Source organism: Acinonyx jubatus, chromosome A1 (genome assembly GCF_027475565.1).
Source record: "Acinonyx jubatus isolate Ajub_Pintada_27869175 chromosome A1, VMU_Ajub_asm_v1.0, whole genome shotgun sequence".
In the NCBI taxonomy this organism is placed as follows: Eukaryota; Metazoa; Chordata; class Mammalia; order Carnivora; family Felidae; genus Acinonyx; species Acinonyx jubatus.
The window spans coordinates 103865419-103889778 of record NC_069380.1 but is presented as its reverse complement, the minus strand read 5'-3'; the positions used below and the strand labels follow the sequence as shown (position 1 = coordinate 103889778).

The following is a 24360-nucleotide window of genomic DNA, read 5'->3' as shown; positions in this document are numbered from 1 at the left end:
TTACACTAACTTTGTAAGTCATTAGCATACAACCTTCACGCCACTAGATTATTTTAAATTTTAATATAAATATTTATCTTTAATAATGAGATTTATAATAGGTTTTCCTGTTACTAATTATCATTCTTTTATTTCACCTTAAAGAAGTTCCTTTAACATTTCTTGTAAAGCTGGACTAGTGGTGATAAACCTTTTAAGCCTTACCTTATCTGTAAAATTCTTTCTCTTTCCTTAAATTCTGAAGGACAACTTTGCCAGGTAGAGTATTTTTGGTCACCTGTTTTTTGTTTTGTTTTGTCTTTAATTTCATTTCAGCCCTTTGAATATATTCCATTTCATTATGGCCTGCAAATCTGCTTAAAAATCTGCAGATAGTCTATGTGAATTCATTGTATGTAACAAGTTGTTTTTCTCTTGCGGGTTTTAAGATTATTTGCTGGTCTTTAACTTTCAACACTTGAATTATAATGTGTCTTGCTGTGGGGTCTCCTGGGGCTCCTCTTGTTTGGGACTTGCTGGACTTCCTGGCTTTGAATATCTGTGCCTTTCCAGGTTAGGGAAATTTTCAGCCATGATTTTCTTCAATTAAGTTTTCTTCCTTTTCTCTGTGTCTTTTCCTTCTGAATTCTCTGTAGTGTGAATGGTGGTCTTCTTATGATATCCCCTAAGCCCATTAAGCCATGTTTACTCTTTTCATTCTTTTTTCTTTATGCTGCTGTGATTGAGTTCCCCTGCCTTAGCCTGAGTTCATTGAGCCTTTCTTCTTCATTTAGACTTCTGTGAACCTCTCGCTGTTTTTCAGTTGGCTTATTATATTCTTTATCTTTTGGACTTTTATTTTGATACTTTATTATATTCCCTTTTGGTTGAAATTCTTTTCATCCATTCTTCTCCTTAGTTAAGTGGGAATATTTATGACCATTATTTTGAACTCTTTATCAGGTAAGTCACATAACTTTGTGTCATTAAGGTCTTTCTCTGAAGTTTTGTCTGGTCCTTTCATTTGGAACACATTCCTCTGTTTCTTCATTTTCCTTGATTATCTGTCTTGGCTTCTTTGCATTGTTTAAAGCAGCCACCTCTCCCATTCTTGAAGGAATGACGTTAACATTCAACCTTGTCCTAGTTCTTGGTTGTCTACCAAACCTTTGCAATTTTCCAAGCAACTAATTTCTTTCTAGTGGCTTTAGAAGTTGAGGGTGTAAGAGCTGTCACTGTTCCAAAGAGGCAGATCTCAGCACCTAAATGTAGGCTGAGTGGAAGCCAGACCCTTAGGCAGCAGTATTTATTTATTTATTTATTTATTTATTTATTTATTTATTTATTTATTTAATGTTTATTTTTAAAAGAGGGAGAGGGAGTACAAGCTGGGGAGGGGCAGAGAGAGAGAGAGAGAGAGAGGGAGACGGATGATCCAAAGCAGGCTCTGTGCTGACAGCAGAGAGCTTCATGCTGGGCTTGAACCCACTAGCCCGTAAGATCAGGACCTGAACTGAAGTTGGACAGTCAACCATCTGAGCCACCTAGAAGCCTCCAGCAGTTTTTAAAGTACGCAAAAATACTTCTTTCAGGAGAAGACTGGGAGGGTGATGTTTCTGCTTGTGTCCTCTGTGCCGAGCCCTGGAATGACCCACAATTAAGAACTGCTGCTTGGGGCACCTGGGTGGCTCAGTCGGTTAAGTGTCTGACTTTGGCTCAGGTCATGATCTCATGGTTTGAGCTCTGCCCCTGGCTCTGGACTGACAGCGCAGAGCCTAGAGCCTGGTTTGGATTCTGTGTCTCCCTCTCTTCTCTGCCCCTCCTCGTCCCACCCTCTGTCTCTCTCTCTCTCTCTCTCTCTCTCTCTCTCTCTCAAAAATAAACATTAAAAAAAAAAAAGGACTGCTTCTTGGTTTACTACCATCCCATTGAACCTGTCAGCACAAACCCTACTGGCCACTAGAACCAGACTATCAAGGGATGTCCTCTGGGCAACAGACATCATGGCCTAATTGCCAGATATGTACATAAGGTCTTTTTTTGGAGACTTGAACAGCCCAGGGTGGGGCAAAAGAAGAGCATGAAGTCAACACCTTCTGGCCTCTTTAGTCTCTGGAAATGACTATTGTCAGCCTCCTGGTGTATGTTTAAGTACAAACCTGCCCCTCAGGCTGCAGCCATGAGAATAAGCTCAGGGGACTCTTTTACAGACAGACTGTGGGGACAGGTGTCATTCTGCTGTCTCTGTGCTTGCCCTGCAAGGGAGGTAGGTTGTTAAAAACTGTCCATTTGTAACAGTCCCATGGGGCCTGCTGGTGCAGATCCCTCTGGCCACCAGAGCCAGGCAATTAACAAGTGTTTACCTTGGCGGCAGCCACAGAGATCGGGGCACCAGATGACTGGTTCCCCCCCCCCCCCCCCGACCAGGTGATTCCAGTGACCCACAGTGAAGCAGAGGAGAGTCACAGAGATGGTGCTCACAGGCCTCTGTCCGCAGACAGTGTCTTAGTAGGTTCCTAGTTGGGAGCCAGACCAGAAGCCTGCTTCTCAGGCCAAAGCTCCAAGGCAGGCACACAGGTCTCGTTCATACAAAGACTGGAGATGTTACAGTCTGATTATTCAGTACTTATCCAGATGTTACACGCAGATATTTTTCTGCATGTAGCCATAGTTTCAGTGCATATGTAGGAGGAGGTGAGTTTAGGAATCTCCTTCGTCACCATATTCAACCACAACCTCATTTTTTTTTCCACTCTGGTAAGAGTTGTCTTGTTGTCCTAATGCGAATGTAGCACGTTTTTTGTTTGTTTGTTTAGTTGGTTTGGTTTTGTTTTTAATTGTGTGATATCCTAGTTGAGGTTGTCATCAAATTTCTTACTGCTCTGGTTTCCAAGAGGGATGAGTTCTGAATAATCAGACCCTAACACCATCCGTTCACGTAACTTCTATTTCTTACACGCAATTATACAGAAAGCAAAGGTTTTCGGGAATACATTTATCCAATCACAATAGAAGTGTCTGTGTGGTGAAAACCATCCTTGAAAAATCAGCCCTGAAGGACTGATAGAGGAGAGCAACGTGGACGTGTCATATTATGCCCAGCGTAGCACATGCCGCGGTGCTGGGTGGATGATTGGTTGGCTAGCACTTAGGGTTTCCATTACATGAAACATTCCCATTTTCCAACATCACAGCCATCATCATGGTGGGCAGATGTTCAGAGTAAATGGACTTAAAGGAGTTGACTATAAATATCACTTGATGTATTTCCCAAAATGGTCTTGTGCCTGTGGTATCAGCACTTGTGTATTACTCATAAAAAATGTGAGGCTCGAAGAGATGAAGAATTTGCTTGAAATTACCCAGGTCCTGAGGGCTGAGCCTGTGTTTCAAATCCAGAGTTTCTAACTTGGAGCTCTCCCATTCTGCAATGGTTGCTTTCAGTTCTTTGCTCCTCAGGAGTTCAGTCTGCAGCTTTCAGTAGTCTGGTCGTTTCAAGTTGAACACTTCTGACGGACAGTCATCTTTAAATCAATTTAAACTCCTTCTTTCATCATTAAGTGACTGACAGTCCTTTCAAAGTCAGACTTGCATTTGATATTATAAAAAAGTTTTTGTACTGAAAAGAAAGAGCACAACATAGGCATTAAAAAATCATCCTGCATGGTACAGAAAAAAAAAAAAACACAACAACTGGCCTGTGGGGTCATACACACTTGAGCTCCTTTAGTCACAAGATATTTACCCATTTTTGTATTAAATTTATTAATATTTATAATCGTGTCAAGCCCTTAAGTATAATGGTAGATAGGACCTCCATGGTGCTGGTGTTCCATGGGCCATCCTTCGAGTGGAATACCCTTTTTAAAAAATGTGTGAAATGATACTAACACTCACTTTGCAGGGATGCACTAAGAATTTGGAACTAGGCATTAAAAGTGGGCCGTATGTGGGGTGCCTTTGTGGCTCAGTCACTTGTGTCCAACTCTGGATTTCACCTCAGGTCATGATCTCACAGTCCGCGACTTGGAGCCCTGCGTCAGGCTGAACTGCTAGTGTGGAGCCTGCTTGGGATTCTCTCTCTCCCCCTCTCCCTGCCCTTCCCCTGTTCGAGCTCTTTCTGTCTCTCTCAAAGAACCGTGAAAAAATTTTTTTAAGAAAAGAGGCCCCACTCATAGAAACCATCTGGCTATTAGTACCTATTATTGAATTGATAGGGAATAATGCTAATTACAAAGCCTCCTAAGAGGCAAGTAGATTTTAGGATGATGGGCAGGTACTGCATTGTGGTCAGGAAGTTAAATCTGTACTCTGATGAGTGGCTGCTTCTGAGCAAAAGCCACCACCACAAACCGCAATAATCTAGGTATCTCCTACCCCTCTGACATGCGATAACCTCACTGGTGTGCAGCGTGTGTGGAGGTGTAATTTGAATACTCCGATAGACTCCTCTATAGTTCTCCTTGTTCTGATATATTTCAAATGAACTTGCTTGGAATTGAACGGTTTTCTGCAAAGGACTTTGGATTTGAAAATTCTATTAAATGATAAATCTTTGCATTTCCCTGACCATATAGTTAGAGACACAATAGCTTTTATTTAAATGACAAGGTGAGTTTTACTTTTAGCAACAGCAACCGAGATTTTTAGATACAACCCTCCCAGAAAGAGCAAATGAAAAGCCAGACAACATATCGTATAAAAAAAACAAAAACAAAAACAAAAAAACATTTAGTTGAAATCAGGAAGCTGCGAAAGAAGTGAAAATTTGTGGAACCAACATCCAGGAATGAAGGGAGAACAAATTTTCCACGTATGTAGAAAGAGGCATAAGCCTGGCACCAATTTAATCACTGGGAATATTGTGAAATACGAAAGCAGTGGCTGAGGTAAGAAATGGAACACAGCTTTTGTCAGATTCACAGGACTAGGGAGAGAGAAACGGAGTGTGAGACCTGCCACGGGTTTCAGGTACATTCCAGGAGTCAGACTGAACCAAAAATAGAGCATTCCACTCCTCAGAAGGATTAAAAGCACCTTAAATTATTTTAATGTCTTATTGGGTTAAGTTGATATGCTGCTAACCTGGTTCCTTGGCAAAAGCAAAAGTAGATCCTCTCTGAAGGAAAATACAGAGTCTCAAATTACCGTGGCAGTTCTCATACACAATGTTTAGCCCTCAATCAAAAATGAGCAGCTGTTACAAGAAGACAGGTTTTTACCAGAAACTAAGAGAAAAGAATCAGCAATAGAAACTGACCCACAGGAGGTTCAGACGATAACGCCACCAGATGGGATCTTTAAAATAACCAAAATTAATATTTTGAAGGAACTAAAAGAAAAAATGGAGATTTTTGTCCAAAAATGGAAATTATCAAAAATACAAAAATAGAAACGGTAGTGCTGAAGAAGAGAGTATCAAGAACTCAGTAGATGAGTTTCGTAGCAGAGTAGGCACAAGAGAGGAAGGAATTAGTAAACTGAATGCTAATTGGAAGAAAATGACCAGACTTAAGTTCAGAGGGAAAAGGACAGAATGGAGAACAGAGATCAGGAACACAGTGAAAATGTCTATTGTATGTGTAGCTATAGTTCCAGAATAGAGGTCTAGAGAATTTGGAAGCAGCGGATTCTCAGCACATCATGGTCCGTCTGCTGAAATCCAGAGGCAAAGAGAAAATCTTGAAGGCAGTTCGAATAAAAGCCTGTATCACCTGTTTTCAAAGAAACAACAGTAAGACTGACAACTGGCTTACAAATAGAAACAATAGAAGCCAGAGGATATAAGTATGTTATCCTTAAAAGCATTGAAGGAAAAACATGTGAAACCGGAATTCTATAACCAGGGAAAGCATCCTTCAAAAATTATGAAAAAAAGTATGGAATAAATTTTTAAAAAAAGAATGACCCCAGAAGATGCACAACAAAGGACCTGTAGAAAGCAGTTTCTTCAGGGTAAAAAAGAAAATAATACCAGAAGAAAGTTCAGAAACACAAAAAGGAATAAAAAGCAATTAAAAGAGTACATCATAGGTAAATACAAATGAATGTTGATTTTATAAACAAAACCAATAATGTATACTGAGATTTAACATATGTAAAGGGGTGCCTGGGTGGCTTATTTGGTTAAGGCGTCTGACGTTGGCTGAGGTCCTGATCTCACAGTTCATGGGTTCAAGCCCCAAACTTTGTGCCGACAGCTCGAAGCCTGGAGCCTTCTTCAGATTCTGTGTCTCCCTCTTTCTCTGCCCCTCCCCTGCTTGTGTTTTGTCTCTCTCTCAAAAAGAAACATTAAAAAAAAAATAATAAAATACATAGAATTTCTCTTTTTAAGGAAAGAGAAGCATATACGGTAGAAGGACTTTAATCCAGTTAAAGTGCCGTAAGGTCAGTAAATCTAAGGATGGTCTTTTACACAAATGATATCAGCAAAACTGTGTATTTCTATTGAGGGGAAAAACTTGTAACCTTTATGTCATGCCCTTTATACACATATAAAATGGTTCCAGAAGGTCTGTCAATCTCAAATACAAAAGCAACAACAGTGAAGAATGTATAAGTCAATGTAGAATGTCTTCAAGAACTTGGGGTAAAGATTTTTCCTTTTTTTTTTTTTTTTTTTTTTAATAGGGCACAAATGGCACTAACCATAAAGGAAGAGAGAAAGCCCTCTCTGTTATAATCTAAACTTTTGTTCAGTGACGCATACCACAGAGGGAGTGGAAAGACAAGTGTGCGGTATCTGTAACATGTATTACTCAGAGTACATACAGAGTTTCTAAAAATCCTTTGAAAAATAGAAAGAACTTAATGGGAAAATAGGAGACTTAGTGCTTCATAAAGGAAGATAACAAAACGGCAAATATATGAAAAGTGGCTCAAATTCATTTTTTTTTTAAATTTTTTCTAATGTTTATTTATTCTTGAGACAGAGACAGAGCGTGAACAGGGGAGGGGCAGAGAGAGGGAGACACAGAACCTGAAACAGGCTCCAGGCTCTGAGCTGTCAGCACAGAGCCCGACACGGGGCTCAAATCCAGAAACTGTGAGATCATGACCTGAGCCGAAATCGAACGCTCAACTGACTGAGCCACCCAGGTGCCCCTCAAATTCATTTTTTAAAATTTACTTAAGTAGGCTTCATACCCCATGTGGGGATTGAACTCATGACCCTGAGATTGAGAGTCACACGTTCTACCCAATGAGTCAGCTAAGTGCCCCTTAAGTTTATTTTTTTAATTTATTAATATTTATTTATTTTCACTAATTTTTTAGAGTGTGTGAACAGGGCAGGGGCAGAGAGAGAGGGAGAGTGAGAGAGAGAGAGAGTCCCAAGTAGCGTCCACATCCAGTGTGGAATTCAACGTGGGGACTCGATCTCACGACCTGGAGATGGTGACCTGAACAGAAATCAAGAACGGGTGACTTAGCTGACTGAGCCACCCAGGTGCCCCTCAGATTCAGAGAAAAGTAAATTGAAACCCTAATAAAAGGAAACATTTTAATGAATTGTAGCAAGAGTTGGCAAGGATACGGAATTATTAACTGTAGGAAAGCAGAAGAAATACGTACTAATGGTGGGAGCGCAAAGTGGTTTGATCACTCAGACCACATTGTGAGAATACCTACTGGAGTTAAGCATATGCGTATATTATGACCCAAAACTTCCACTCTTCTGTATATTTCTAGCAGCATTGCTCTACATGTGCATCACAATAACTGTACCAGATGTCTGTCCACAGCTGCATTACCCATTATAGGTAAAAAAACAAAAAACAAAAAACCCACAAACCCAACACTGGAAACAGGCCCACCTGCCCAGTAACAGAAAAAAAAATGCATAACTTACAGTATATTCAGACAACAGAGCACTACACAGAAAGGCAAGTGGACAAATAATGCTGTACCAACATCACAAATGATTGACACAGACACGGCGTTGAAGAAGAGACGCCACAGAAGTATTTAAAGTCCAACGACAGGCAAAAGCCTTATTGGTGTTGGAACGCGGGATAGGCGTTGGTCACCTTTGGGGAGGAGGTAGAGGACTGATTTCAAGGAGGTCTACGGGGTGATTTGAGGAGCTCGCGTATTTGTTGATCATAGCGGTGGTCATGTGAGTGTGTCCACCTTATGGTAATTCATCAATTCATTTGTTATTTCTGTGCTTTTCCCTCTGTATATGTCGACATGGTGTGGCAAAATAAACAGATACTCTGCTTTTTTTGTCTTAAAGTGAAGAAATTCTTAATTTTCTTTTTTTTTTAATTTTACTTAACATTTATTTGTTTTTGAGAGACAGAGCATGAGTGGGGGAGGGACAGAGAGAGACACACACACAATCCGAAGCGGGTTTCAGGCTCTAAGCTGTCAGCCCAGAGCCTGACACAGGGCTCGAACCCACAAACTGTGAGATCATGACCCGAGCCGAAGTCGGACATTCAGCTGACCGAGCCACCCAGGCACCCCTTAATTTTCTTCTTTTGAAAGGCTGCAGAAGTGATTTCCACTTTGTACAGTTGAGAAAAAGTTTTTGCACCAGTTAGGTACACAAATCCTATAGATTTTTTTCAGAAAAACCTGAGGAAATTAGTATTGTAGCACTTAACATTGATGAGGATGTCAGATCAAGTATTTAAAGTTCTGTTAATTTATAGGGAGGTGTGTTCACTTAGATTCTGTATTGCTTTCATAAAACCTTTCTCCAATAGTAGTTGATTTTTGAAGCATCCTTCTAATATTTGTGTTTGTGCCTTGTGGACTTTCTGTTTTGATGTGTATCCTTTATGTACATTTGCATTTCTTCATAGTTGTAATTTTTCCTATCTGACCTGTCTGTTCATTATTTGAATATTAAATATAACTTGCCAGATTTGTTGCACTATTGGCTCATAATGATACACTGGTTACTCCAATTAATAGTTGACTGTCAGAGGCTGCCTTTTTCAGATAAATATTGTCATAGTAACAGAAACCATTTTTGTAGAAAAATCAAGTACGTAAACACGTGAATGGTATTATTAGAGAATAACTGATATACAATGTAGTATTAGTTTCTGGTGTATCGTTTCTGGTGATTCAGTATTTATATACATTAAAAATAGTCACCACAATAAGTCTAATTCATCCATGTTGTTACAAATGGCAAGATTTCTTTTTTAAGTCTGAGAAATACTCCATTTGTATATGTGTGTGTGTATATGTATGTATATGTATATATGTGTGTGTGTATGTGTGTGTGTGTGTATATATGTATATATCGCATCCTTATTAGTTGATGTGGACATTAGGTCGCTTATGTATCTTCGCTATCATAAATAATGCTGTCACGAACAAAGGAGTGCATGTCTTTTTAAATTAGTGTTTTCATTTTCTTCAGGTAAATACCTAGAAGGTGAATTGATGTGTTGTATAATATTTGTATTTTTTTAATGTTTTTTTTATTTTGAGAGAGAGAGATAAGTGTGAGTGGGGAGGAGTAGAGAGAGAACGAGAGAGAGAGGGAGAGAGAGACAGAGAGAGAGAGAATCCCAAGCAGACTCTGTGCTGTCAGTGCACAGCCCGATTAAGGGGCTCAATCCCACAAACTCTGAGATCATGACCTGAGCTGAAATTGAGAGTTGGACCGACTGAGCCACCCAGGCACCCTAGTATTTGTATTTTTAATATGTTTAAAAATCTCCATGTTTTCCCTACGGGCTGCACCCATTTACATTACCACCAATAATAGAGCATGAGGGTTCCCTTTTCTTGACATACTCAGCAACACTTATTTCTTGTCTTTTTGATCATAGTCATTCTGACTGGTGTAAGATGATAACTTACTGGGGTTTTGATTTGCATTTCCTTGACGGTGAGTGATGTTGAGTATCTTTTCATGATAGGTTTGTATCCTTTGGGAAAATATCTATTCAGGCCTTTGCCCATTTTGTAATTGTTCTTTTGCTATGGAGTTGTAGGAGTTCTTTATATACTTGGATGTTAAACCCTTACCAGTTTCATCATTTGTGGTTATCTTCTCCCTTTCGTTGTGTGGCCTTCTTGTTTTGTTGATGGTTTCCTCTGCTGTGCAGAAAGCTTTTTAATTTGATGTCCCATTTGTTTTTGCTTTTGATGTCCTCGCTTAAGGAAATAGGCCTCCCAAAATATTGCAAAGACCAGTGTCAAAGAGCTTACTGCCTATGTTTTTTTTTTCCTGTGAGTTTTACAGTTTCAGTTCTTATATTTAAGTCCTTCATCCATTCTGAGTTTATTTTTGCGTATGAGGTAAGAAAGTAGTACTCTATTATTCTTTGCATATAAGCTGTCCAGTTTTCCCAGCACCATTTTTTGATGAGATGGTCTCTACCTCTTTGGAGATTTTTGCCTCCTTGCTGTAGATGAATTGGCTGTATAAGTGTGGTTTTATTTCTGGCCTGTCTCTTCTGTTCGACTGATCTGTGTATCCATTTTTGTGCCACTACCATACTGTTTTGAACTGTAACTTCGTAGTATAGTTTGAAATCCAGGAACAGGATACCGCCTACTGTGTTTTTCTTTCTGAAGACTGCTTTGGCCCTTTGGAGTCATTTGTGGTTCTATATAAATTTTAGAATTGTTTATTATAGTTCTGTTTTTGAAAATGCCATGGATATTGTGACAGGGATTGTATTGAATCTGTAGATTGTTTTGGGTGGTTTGGACATTTAAACAATATTCTTCCAATCTGTGAGTATGATAGATCTTTCACTTTGTTTTGTGTCATCCTCAGTGGCTCTCATCAATGTGTTATAGTTTCAGAGTACAGATCTTTAAGCTTCTTCCTACGTTTTGTTTTTTTTTTCTTTTTGATGCAGTTATAAATGGAATTGTTTTCTTAATATCTCTTGTTGATCATTGACACAAGTTTACGTATATAGAAATGCAACATATTTCTGCGTGTTAATTTGGTAGCTTGAAACTTTACTGGACTCATTTCTGCTAGTAGTTTTTGGATGGTGGCTTGAGGGTTTTCTATGTATAGTATCTTGTCATCTGTAAATGGTGATGGTTTTGCTTCTTCCTTTTTAACTTGGAAGCCTGGGTTTCTTATCCGGTTGCTGTGACTAGAACTTTCAATAATACACTGAACAAAAGTGGCAAGAGTAGGTATTCCTAATTCTGGTCTTAAAAGGAAAGCTGTCAGCTTTTTATCATTGAGATGATGTTAGCTATAGGCTTATCACATATGGCCTTCAGTAAGTGGTTGTATGTTCCCTCCTTACCCATGATATTGAGAGGTGTTATCAAAAGTGGATGTTACATTTTGTAAAATCCTTTCTCTGTATTTATTGGGATGATCATAAAATGTCCTTCATTTTGTTAATGTGGTGTATCATGTTGATTTATAGATACTGAACCATCCTTGCATGCCTGGAATAAATCCAACTTATTCATGGTGTATGATCCTTTTAATGTGTTATTGAATTTGGTTTGCTGATGTTTTGCTGAGGATTTTTGTATCTATAGCCATAAGGGATACTGGCCGATAATTTCTTTTGTAGTGTGTCTGATTTGGGTATCGGAGTGATGCTAGCCTTGTACAATAAGCTTGGCAGCATTACTTTCTCTTGTTTTTACATAGAAATGGCATCTTGTAGTTTCTGGGTTGGTGAGACTCAAAAGAATCCAAAAATTTTTTTCTTGGATTTTAACAAAATGTTTTGAAGAACACACAGTTGTTGAGTTATATGTATGGAATGGCAAAATTGCCATTTAATCTAAAGAGGTCGGCAGATTTTTAAAAATTCTTCTCTTTTCCCCCAAACCTATTAGGATTATGCTTTATTGTTTTGGAAGAGTATTGTTCTTAGTTTTTTCAAATGCCACTTTTACCCCCTTACCCCAACACTTCCTCATAAAGGTTTTTATTTTATTGCTTCAATTTATACAAAAATTAATAGACTTAATTTTCACCTCTAACCTATTCTTCATATTCTCTCCCATAGTGTTTTCTATTGTATCCTCTTAATTCTTAATCTTGGATTCTACTTTACACATGTGGGCATATATGAAAAAGCCAACACTAAATTTAGTATCACCTTTCTGAATTACAATCAGTAATGGCAAGTGTCATTCATTCCTTATATTTTCTAAGCCTAGAAAATTTTCCAAGTAGGTTTGTTTCTACAAGAATTACCAAATGAAATGTCTGAAGAAGTTACATTGTTTATTTGAGATCTTTGTTTCTTAGTGTAGGCATTATTGCTATGAATTCCCTCTTAGAACTTTGGCTGCATTCCGTAAGCTTTTGCGTGTTGTGTTTCCATTTTCATTGTCTGAAGATAATTTTTATTTTCCCCTTTAATTTCCCCTTTCTGCTGTTTCCTTCTTTATTCTCTGTTTGGATGATCTGTCCAGTGTTGAAACGTTGGTAGAAAAGCCCCAATTATTGTATTACTGTTGATTTGTCTTTAAACGATTCATTTTTCCTTCATTTATTTAGGGGTTCTGATATTGAGTGCATAAATATTTACATGTGTTACATCTTCTCAGTGGATTGATCCATTTCTCATTATATAATGTCCTTTGTCTCTTATTATTGTAGTCATTCTTAAAGTCTATTTTGTCTGATAAAAGTAGAGCTTCCCTGACTTTTTATTTGCTTGTTTTGGTTACCATTTGCTTGGAATATCTTTTCTCATCCCTTTATTCTCAGTCTGTGTCCTTTTTAAGGCTATAGTGAGTCTCTTGTAGACAACATATCATTGGATCTTGTTGGTTATTTTTTTTTTTTTTCCCCACAGAGCCATTCTTTGTGTTTTGGAGAACTTAACCCATTTAGGTTTAAAGTAATTATTGATAGGTAAGGACTTACTATTGCCATTTTGTCGTTTGTTTTCTGGGTGTTTTGCAGATCCGTTGTTCATTGTTTCATATCCTCTCATTTTGTGTTTTGATATCTTTTGGTACAGATATCCTTTGAACTGTAATGTTGTTTGTGTAATTCTTTAGGTTTTTCCTTTTTTTTTTTTATTTAAAAAAAATTTTTTTTAACGTTTATTTATTTTTGAGACAGAAAGAGACAGAGGATGAACGGGGGAGGGGCAGAGAGAGAGGGAGACACAGAATCGGAAGCAGGCTCCAGGCTCTGAGCCATCAGCCCAGAGACCAACGCGGGGCTCGAATTCAGGGACCGTGAGATCGTGACCTGAGCTGAAGTCGGACGCCCAACTGACTGAGCCACCCAAGCACCCCTAGGTTTTTCCTTTAAAGGTACCATGAGGCTCACATAAAATATCTGAAAATTGTAACACCCTATCTTAAACTGAAAACTTAACTTGAATAGCATTCTTAAACTTCATGCTTTCCCCACCCCCATTTTTGTTTACTGATATTATAGTTTGCATATCTTTAAATATTTGGTTTCTAGTAACAGGATAGTACAGATATGGTTATTTTTACTATGTTTTAAAACTTGAAGTATAAGTGCATTATCTACCACCCTTCCATGTTACAGAATCTAACTTTGATTATGTATTTACCATTACCTGTGAGTTTTATGCTATCTTCTTACATTTTTCTGATATTAATTGGATTCTTTTTATTTCCACTCAAAGAACTCCCATTAACATTTCTGGTAGGGCAGGTGTAGTGGTGATGAACTCCCTCAGCTTTTATTGATTGGTAAAGTTTTCACCTCTCGATTGCTGACGACCAGCAGCTTGGCCGGGTGTGGAACTCTTGGTTGAGTTTTTTCTTTCAATATTTTGAATATATCATCCCATTCTCTCCTGGCCTGGGACATTTCTGCTGAGAGATCAATAGTCTTTTGGGAGCTCCCTTGCATGTAACTCTGCTCTTTTTTCTTGCTAGCTTCAAAATTACTTACCTTTGACTTTTCACAGTTTAATGATAATGTGTCTCTTTGCAGCCCCTTGCGAACTCAACCTATTTTGGGTCCTTGGGGTCAGGTGTTGGGAAGTTTTCAGCCATTTTTTATTTAAATCTACTTTGTCACTTACTGTTTTTCTTCTTCTTCTGGAATTCCCAAGGAGTGAATATTGTTTCTTCTGATGGTGTCCTGTTGGTAGTAGGCTTTTCATTCATTGTTGTTGTTGTTTTTTCCCCCCTTTGCATAATTTCACCTGTTCCGTCTTTGAAGTCACTAATGATTTCTTCTGCATGATCAAATCTGTTTTTGAAGCTCTTTATTGAGTTCTTCACTTCAGTCATTATACTCTTCAGCCCTAGGAATTCTACTTGGGTTTTTGTTGTTGATGATTGCTCTTTATTAGTGGAACTTTTCAGTTTGTGCATGCATTGTTTTCAAATTTCATTGTTTAGTGAATTTACAGTTCACTAAACATTTTTTAAAGGATTCTTCTGAATTTTAGTCTGATATTTGAGAGCTCTCCATTTCTTTAGGGTCAGTTACTGGAGTTTTATGTTTTCTTTGGTGCTTCTTGCTCTCTTATTTTTAATGATCCTGAATTCTTGATGTTGGTATTTGCACATTTAAATAGTTCCTCTTCTCTACTTTACAGATTCGATTAGGCATAGACAGTTTTTCCCCAGGAAGCTCAATATGGTAGGAAGTATCTGCTAGGCGCATCCTTGGGCTGGTGAGGTTTGCTTTCAGGGTCTATTGTGGGTTGAGGCCACTGCCCAAGCTCTGGTCTGGGTTGGGAGGTGGGGTGTGGCTTTGAGAATGGTTGGACTGATCTCCTGGTTTGATTCCTTGCCCAAGTGAAGTGGTAGGATTCTCTGGTCAGGCATACTAGATGGTTGGGACTGGATACTAAGCAGCGTGGGGAATTAGCTTCTGTGCCCTGGCAGGGCAGCAGGGCAGAACCCAGGACATGCATGGTTCATTGATTGGGCACCTGAATCACGCAAGAGTACACAATGTATTTCCTGGCCAAACAAGGCCACTGGTTTTGTTCTTTATAAATGGGTAAAGTCGTGAGCTATTGGATGGACTACATGTGCTCTGGCTAACTTCTCTGGGAAGGCAGGCTCAGGCTTTATTCAGCATTGCGTGAGGCTATGAATTAGTTTCTCTGTCAGAGCACGTTGGGAGAACCAGCTCCAAGGTGGGTGGTAAGGCTCTTTATTTATAGTCTTGTCTTAAACCATTCTCTGCCTCAATTTCCCTACCTGACCAGGGTTACTAGCTTTGCTCCGCAGACTGTCAGCTCTGCCTTCCACATTCTCTGCTCAAGAATTGATAGGCTACTTAGCTTTGCAGGTGGTAGAGCCAGGCTTTCTGGCTTGGTGGTGGTGGTGGGAGTTTTTACTTAATGGTGAGTGGGGTATGAATTAGCTCCTCTGACTGGGTCACCTGGCACTGACTTCATTTTGTGGATGATCAGCTCTGCCTACCATACTCCTTGCACAAGCACTGCCAGGCTATGCAGCTTCCAGGGGTTTCTGCTAGCCTTTCTGGGTCAGATGGGGCTAATCAGAGTCACACTCAGCAGAGGGCTGGGCTCTGATTCAGTTCCACTGCCTGGGTGGGTGCAGACCAGGATCCAGGGCTGGTGAGGCCGTTGATTTATAGGACTGAAAGCAGGCTGACCCGCTCCCTGCTGAGTTCCCTTATCAGACTGTGCCACATCCTTGGTGCTGCAGATGAGCAAAACCACTTGTTGGGACCACTGCTTGGGGGCTGCAGGGAGGAAATGGGTCGGCCAAAGTACCAGTGCTGGTTGTTGGAAGCCTCTGCTTATTTTTCCGTCATCATCAAATTCACTGTGCTCAAGTCCTGCAGATTCGCCCACAGTACCTAGGATTCAAGACTAGAGTAGGAGCTCCCAAGAAGTAACCCATAATGTTGGGGGAGCTGGATGTCCAGCCTGGGTTCTGTTCCCCACGGAGGGACAAGAGGCTCAGGGAGGCTTTCTCGGTGTGGTGCTGTGCCGGCCTGGTGGTGCGGCAACAGAGTCCCATACGTCGCTGCTCCTCCTGCCCTTCCCACACCGTCGGTCCTAGTCTCTCTGGCGGAGGGGTACATCAACCTCGCTACCTTGTTCTGATCCTCTCAGTGGTATCTGTTCCATGAATAGTTGTTAATTGCTGTTCTGAGAGGAACGGGGAAGTTAGGAACGACTTATGCTGCTATCTTGGTGACCTCACCCTCTAAAATAACTTAGGACATTAAGAATGAGTCAGGAATGGTATCACAGCAGTGGTTCTCAAAGTGTGGCCCTTGGAGCAGGAGGACTCAAAATATTAAAATACATTTTGAAAGGTATGTGGTCAGTACCTTGCCTGAAGACTAGACAGTAAGGACATTTCTGGCTCTAATCCTAAAAATGATACTCAAATGTGAGCCTAGTTTCTGGATTGTTGCATTTGGGAGAATATTCAGTTATCACAGATACATTCTCATACCTGTTGGGAAGCCCCAAGTAGCACTTGAAACTAAAAGGAAAAAATATGGAGTATAAAGAGTGTTTCTTAAACATAATATTGTAAAACTAAAAGTACACCAGGGCAGAGTCTCAAGGTATGAAGTTGAATTCGACAAACGTTTACAAGATTAGCTGTGTGCCCACTTAGTGAAGCAAATACACAGGATGCTTTGGAAGAGAAGGGTTTGGTAACACCCTCCATGTGACTCCCTTCTCTGTAACTCACTTGCTGGGATGATACTGATAGAACAGCTGATTCCATTTCACTTCCATCACCTATAAAAATACGTTTCTACTGCACTACCTAACCAGCAGTATGCATTTATCACGTAACTGTCAGTTGCTGGTTTTCTCTCAGCTTTAAATTACTTCACATGCGTTCACATTAAGGAGAATTTCAAAGATATCCTTCATGTGTAAGTTTTTACACCTTGATATTGGCCTTTGGTCAATTTTGCTTCTCTTGCCCAAACTTCTCCTCCAGTTAATTCTGAAACAGATTATAAATTTAACAGGACCTTTCCTAGGTTCCAAATGGGTGTTTTTCTAGTCTTCTGCAAACAATATTGTTTTCCTTTGGCAAACCAACAAAACACCCACATGAACATTTCGTTTTGTTTTGTAAAGTACACCCTTGCCTACCAAATCAAAACAAAACTCTCCGCCCTGAGATCACAGGCTCAGAATAGCATATAACAAGGTTGTTTTGTTGTGTTGTGTTTTTAAAGAAGGTGTTTGTGGAGGTTAAGGGTAAATTAACCCCCTAGTCAAGAGATCTCAGGAATGCAGGCCATTAACTTCTTGCCCACTGACTCTATCTCCAGACTATCCTCTCCCCTTAATATTCTGAGTTCTCTGAACTTGAAATCAGCTTCCTAGTACATCTGAATGCTACCATTGAACTGGGAAGATGTGTTTTAAGTTGCTACCGTGTAAGAATTCTTGACAGCCAGTAGCTAGTTTAGACGAAGGACTGTAGGTCCTCCTAATACAACGTTAATATGACTTAGCATTTAAAAAAAATCACTATACACCTTAGGGCAGTAAATTGAGGTATTATTTATTTGACATATTTACATACTTACAAAATTGTTTTTATCCAATATGTCATCCTGCATAGTATCTGAAGAATGAACATCATATTCTGGGAGTAAAAAAATCCAAGTTTTTAAATAATTTATACATAACCCAACATCTCTTGGGTCACAAAATACCAATTTGGCTTCAGAGAACACATATACCGGTTTCGGGTTTTTTGTAGTTGAGGAACAAAGTAAATTCAACAACATATTAAAGTAATTTAGCTGACCCTGAGTATATCACGAATTTGCATAATTTTTGAATACATGCATATAATACTTTCCTTAAACTTAGAATTGCACTACCATTTGGCTGTATATTCAGTCATCTCGATTTTCTACCTCATTAATCCTTGAGATAAAAAGGAACAGAGAATGGAGAAGTAGTAAAGAGACCAGGAGGGGAAAACTACAGAGACTACCTGAAGCTTTCCAACTGCACGAGTCCGTGGCAAAGCTCTGGGTCCAGGGTTACGTGACAAGCTTATTAAGAGGAGGGTCTTGAACGGAACCATCTGAGAACCTTCTGTCAACTGAGGTTACATGACTCTTCCTGCATTTTTCCTGTCGTCTTTGACACTACTTAATTAAAAGTGTACAAGCTGAGAGAATTCAGTTAAGTAATTACTTGAGCACTTCAGAAGAAAAACGTATTGTGGCCAGAAGTAAAGAGCCGTGTTAAAGTCTGGTTTTCCTGAGAAGCTTGAGGGACAAAAAAGCAAAGACCCCTGGGCTGACGGATGACCTGAGTTATCTTATGCCAGCACAAGGAAACCCTGCCTGCCTGCCGCTGCCAGGGCGCGAACAAGATCACGCGTTACTCTTCTCGCCCTGAGTACAGCAAAGAAAGCTAACAATGAAAAAACAAGCCTGAGGTTGGGAATACAGCATGTGTGCAGGCAGTCACGCTCAGATGCCTTTCAGTGGCCGAGAAAGGAATCCAGAGGCCGGAACCAGATCACATGTGCCCTTCCCGGATCCAGAGAACGGAAGGCTCAGCAAACTGGCAGGAGCCGGGAGATCACTTGGCTTCCTTCACCCAAGTGGCAGAAGAAGTGAGTAACTGGAGAAATGTGGGAAAACTGTCATCTGAGGGAGGTCCGCTGTTGTGTCCTTAAAAACATAAAATATTTGCGACTTGCTAAAATAAAACAGACATTCCTTAGGATCTATAAAATTCGCTATAACAGGAGGGAAAGCGGCAGAAATATGGTAGGGGCACCCTTCATCCCTAACTGTGTTTTCTCCTCAGGCCAATGCCGCAATAAAATACTGTTAGCTAAGAGTACCTTTTTAAAAATAAAGGCGAAAAGTACATGGTAGAGAAAAGCTCTTTTTTATTAACGAGATGGAGGAAACAGACTGTTCCACAAATAGCAATAAAAGAGGAGAGAAAAGTATTCGATCCCTATTATGCCACAGCAGCTGGTTACAAGTCTTTTCTCTCTCTCATTACTTTTAATGACAAACAAGTCTGAATTTCACCAAACCACAGTTGTGAAATTAATGCTTCTCATCCTCAGGTAAAAAATAGCACGGATCAATTAAGTACTCAAAACAATACAAAGAAACCGGTACATGTAATGACAGTACAGGGTAAGAGCTTTGATACCCTTTAGAAGATTGTGCTAATTCTGGTCCATCTAAAGACTTGTATAGACGAGTAAATAAAAATTAAGTTACACTTAGGTAAGAAACTGTCTTCAAAAAAGTTATATGAACTTGCATATATAGAGTCCAAAAGTATAAGACAAAACTATTTAAATTTTGATTTATAGAAATTCAAAAACGGTAAAATATATTATTTGGGGGAAAAAGAAGCTTTCACTAAATACAAACACAATGAAGTAGATAAACCAGAATGAGTATTAAATAGTTTCACTGAAAACTTCCATAAAGAGTAAAGGCAGAATGGCACCAGGTTAGAAAAGCAGTGTTTAAGGCAAACTAAATATTAAGTAACCTTAATTAAAATAAAAGGCGTACAATCCCATAAATAACAAAGCAATTCCTCTGAACAATTTCTCTACAACGGCTGAGAAAACACGAGTAGAAAGAGAAATAATGGCCAACATCAGAGTTTACTTGGAAATACTGAATAGTATTACATGAAAATAACCCAAATGTTTCTGATGTAAAATACACTTGAATCATGTGCCGCTTAGTTGTCCCACAGCCACGGCAAACAAAACCCATCACGCCAACGTTTGAGAGTATAAATCTGTGAAATGCCAAAACTTACTTTGAAAAAAATCTTTCCTTTTTTAGACTATGTATGTGTGTACATGATAACACCAACAAAATTATCAATTTCATTATTTTGGCCCATGTAAAAAATATGCACAGAAATGCAAACCATCTCCCTGCAAGAAGGTGTCTGAGGGTCAACTATGAGCACATGGCTCAGCGTCTGACCTGAGATCACCTGCACACACAAGAAGCATCAAAAACTAAGAAGGAAGAGATTAATCTTGAAATAGAATAAGCAATGACAAGTTCTTTAATGAGTTAAGTCTTCTTAACGAAAAAAATCAAGTACATATCATTAAGTTAAATGTAGCAGGCACATGAATTTGCACCTTATAAATTTGGTATATCAAAGTATCTTATAAAAATATTTATAGATTTTCTTTTTTAAGAACTGTGGTACACGAAATGACACGATCAAAGAAAGGATCTGTTTCTTTTCATCTACTGGAATGACCCCATGCCTTTCTAAAAAAGAACAACCGCAGCGCACAGGCAAACTATCAAGACGGCTGCGTTCACTGAAGCTGTCCACTTAGGGGAGGTACAAGGTCTAAATACCGCCAGGCCCCAAGCGAAGGAGTCTCCGTCCCCGGGGCGAGCGTTCCCTCACACGGTCCTGGGGGGCAGGCGCTGTCTATACATGCCGGCAAGGGCTTTGGCCGCACTGTAGATCATCTGTCGCCGAGACATGCCGGTGAACGTCCTGTGCCAGTCAGTCCGGGTGACATTTACTAAGCTCTTTTCCAGAACTTCACCCACCGTCACCAAAAGGCCTGACCACCTCAGATGGTAGTCTTGGGGAGTGAGACTTTGAGCCTATGGAAAAAGGAAATTTATCAATTTATAATACATTTTAACGAGTGGACCTAGCTCTGACATTCCAAAGTCTCTCAGATTACTTTTACTACAGATGAGGACAAACCCGGAGAAGCTATGCGAGCAGCTACAGGAAGTGACCAGGCTACAGAAGAACCTAGAACAATGCTGCACACACCTCCTGTGTTTACTGTCCACAGTAAGCTCATTCTCTTGCTCACATGTCATGTCAGCCCTAACCGAACGACTCCCTCTAACAGAGCTCAGTGTCCAAGGGTTGAGGTCTCAGTGCCAGTCAGTGTGTTGTTCCAGGTTAACAAGCTGGGTGGTGAGAGAGCGCACCTTCCCGTCCTTTTCCACAGTCCCTCGCTCATCAGTGTGCTCTTGGGAACCTTTCCACCATGTCAAATTTTCATTTACACGTTTCACTTACAAAGTGTCTAGTCTGGGGCATGTCTGAGGATCTAACATTTTATCAGCAGGTCTGATTTTTGCTTTGTCACTACACACATACCCTTCTCATCCCGATTTGCTAACAAGTTATCGCTGTGGTGATTTGTAGCAAATACATGTCAGTTCTGTAGAAATACTTTTTTCTTCTTCAGTAGGTTTTGAACTGTGTGAGTTGATGAGCTGTTGCTTGAACCATCAGGCCGTTTCTGGCATAAACCTATCGTGGCTAGGCTACAATATCGGTGATACCGGGACTTACAATAAAAAATATACTTACACATGACCACTGAACAATGCAGGGGTTAGGGATAGTGACCACCTGGTATAGTTGAAAACCCACATATAACTTGTGATTCCCCAAAAACTTCACTACTAAATAGCCTACTGTTGAGAAGAAGCCTTTGTAATAACAGAGTCAATTAAGACCCACTTTGTACATTATATATGTACACCATATGCTTACAATAAGGTAAGCTACAGAAAAAAGTGTTAAGAAAATCATAGAGAAAATAAGTACTGTACTGTAGAAAGTCTGCGTGTAAGTGACCTGTGCAGTTCAAACCCATGGTGTTCACGGGTCAACTGTGCTTGGTCATCCCATCCCCTCCCAACTCAGGGGAGGGAGGGAGGCTGCAAGGTGACCAAGTAACCACGGGCCGGATGTACCAATCATGCTTATCGAATGAACTCCATAAAAACCCAGAAGGATGGGGCTGGGAGAGCTTCCAGACTGGCGAACAAACATGTGGAGATCGAGGGAGAGGGGCGGGCTGGGAGACGGCATGGAAGCGCTGCACCCTCTCCCAGTACCGTGTCCTCTGCCTCTCATCCATCTGGCTGTTTCTGACTTGTATCCTTTTGTAACAGGCAAGCCATCTAGTGAGTCACCAGGCTTTCTGAGAAGGAAGGTGTTATGAGAACCAACGTGCGGCAGTGGGGCCAGAAGCAGAGGTGGTAACCTGGACTTGGCCCTGGTGTGTGAGGTTGGGGAGGGGCTGTCTTGTAGGACCGAGTCCTTACCCTATAGGATCTGACACTATCTCCAGGAAGACAGTGTCAGAGTGGAGCTGCAATGTATGATACCAGCTGGTATCCTAGAATTACTGGGTGGTGTGGAAAAACCCCTCCCACACACTAGAAATGGGTAGGAGACCCAGTCAGTAGGTGTCAGAAGGGGTAGCTGGCTTGCACAGCCGTGCTCATGGAAACACGTAGCTTGCCAAGAACAAAGATGAAAAATGAGGGAGGAAGACCGTCTGGTTGCGGGGCGGCCACCACTTGCATGGAACAGCATCTGGGATGTACTCGGTTACTAAAAGGTCAAGTTACCAGTGAAAATTAGAGATGGATCCAACTCCTGGGAAGCTGATTTCTTGGAAACCCAAAGAAATGCAAACTATTAACAAAAAGGCACAATAGTCCCTTGGTGGTTGTTCTCTACCACAGCTACTCTGTGAAAGAAAATGGTGAGTCCAGCCTTGATGCTGGGCCCAACTCGACTTGTCTGGCTTAGCTTATGCCACTAGCCTCAAGGCCAACCTCGCCAAGGTACAAGTTATGCACGGACAACACAAAGAACCTCTCAGACCTCTGGTCACTAAGAAGGTGGTCAACGGAGAGGGAAGACCTATCCCTTGTCCCTCTTGCTGGAAACACAAAGACCTGTGTACACAAGCAGAGACAGTGGCCAAGAGTGGAGAAGAGAGGTTTCAAGTCCCTTGAGCTGCACTACCAGGCCTACTGGTGAAGCTGTGATGAGAGCTACAATTAGAAAGTGAAAATGGAAGGGTTGATTGGGTTATGGAAGCTGAATTGTTTCAGCAAGTTTTATGTGAAGGTGTCTCCTTGACTTGGATTTTATGTGCAAATGGTGACCATGTCTGTTTGGGGAATAGGTGCCCTGCCTATTATTGTAAAACCATATCCTGTGGATGAGCTCCAAATAGAGTCTAGCATTAGGGGGATAAAAGTACAGATCGAAGTACCAATGTGTAAGGAAACCATTAGGTTTGAACAAGCTTTATGTGAAGTTTTTTTTTTTTTTATCTGATTGCATTTTGGGCATGGACACTGTAATCACTGTGGAAAGCTTCCCCAGCCTAGTGAAGGGCTGTAAATTCACCCTTCAAGTATCATTTATTGGCCATGCTATACAGTAACCAGTAGGACTGGCTGAGCCCACACTGTGAGGCAGAAGCTGTGAGCTGGCAGTGACAAACTCTGTGCCAGTCCGATGTGGAGCTTAGACTGAGGCTTATGGCAGAAATCTGAGTGCCATCCAGCGACATTTCCTGGGACTCCGGAGTAGCATGTTTCCATCAGAGGGGCATTTACTACCTTGCTACCAGACTATTAGTTAAAGCTACCCCGTTCACTGAAGGACATAAAATGATTTTGAAATGTGAAATACGCATAACGTCTAGGATGCTTTTGCAGAATCCCTTAATAGGACGGCAGTGCCCAGGAAAAGTTCCTAATATGGAAATGGTTTACATACAGGATCATGATGCCTAGGGAGACAGTCATGACCAGGGCCCCTCTTTTCCTCTAGGACTCACTTTGGAGCCATGGGAAAAGCTGTGAGAACCAACTGCCATGTAGACCGTGCCCTATGAACAACTCTCAACTGAAGAGCAAAGAGCTAGCTGCTTGGTCCGTGGATGGCAGTTCCACAGGTGAGGGGACAGTCTATCTGGAAGGCCATCACTTGGACAGAAGAAGGTAAAAATGAATCAGCGTCATGGGCTAAAATGCACACTATTTTCTCAGCATGATTGGGGGTTTTACCAGTGGTTTTTTTTTTTCCTGTTTCAATTTTTACTGACTCAGGGCAGTGGCCAATGGTCTGACCGTATGGTCGGGCAGGAAGGCACACTGGATATGTTACCTATTAAAAGGTTGCCCATGTGGGGCACAGCCCTGTGGAAATGAATCTGAGGGGTGCAATGAAGCAGGACAGGATCCCATCAGAACTTCTTCCAGGTTTGGAAGGTGAGTGGAATGGACAAACAGATACCCCTGCTTTAGATGGCTACCTGGGTCTACAAAATGAGTGGATAACTACAGAGGTAGGCTGAATCTAGACAGAGTCCTCTTGCATTCTCTGAGACAAAAAAATGCCAATATGAACTGTCTCCCAACCGGCGACAGAAAGCATGCAAATGGTTATGCAGCACGTTCCCTGCTGGGAAGACCATAAACACAGACGACAAAGGAGACTGATGGTGACAGCTCTGGGGGCTACAGATGGGCCTTGGCAGGAACAGACGTTGACTTTGGATGGAGCTTTCCTTACTAAGGGGTAGGTGCAAATGTTCAGACAGCCTAACAGAACCTGAATAGAAGATACTGTGCCAATTTGGATGGCTGAGCGTTTCTCCAGACCAAGGAACACACCTGACAGCCCATGT

At 40.7% G+C, this 24360-nt stretch overlaps 1 protein-coding gene and 1 long non-coding RNA gene across 4 annotated transcripts in view; one reads left to right on the top strand and one right to left on the bottom strand.

The window, feature by feature from the left end:
• The window catches only part of LOC128315083 (uncharacterized), a 65310-nt gene that overhangs the window by 40079 nt on the left and 871 nt on the right, over positions 1 to 24360 (top strand). The window contains exon 3 of the long non-coding RNA XR_008297483.1: positions 23502 to 23941. This is a non-coding gene — a long non-coding RNA (uncharacterized LOC128315083). The remainder of the gene's footprint in view (positions 1 to 23501; positions 23942 to 24360) is intronic.
• Positions 18749 to 24360, bottom strand: part of PRRC1 (proline rich coiled-coil 1) — a 34837-nt gene continuing 29225 nt past the window's right edge. For all 3 annotated transcript variants that reach the window (XM_027076784.2, XM_027076785.2, XM_053220446.1), the window contains exon 9: positions 18749 to 20497. In XM_027076784.2, the coding sequence (XP_026932585.1) occupies positions 20288 to 20497 (210 nt within the window). In that variant the 3' untranslated portion in view covers positions 18749 to 20287. The remainder of the gene's footprint in view (positions 20498 to 24360) is intronic.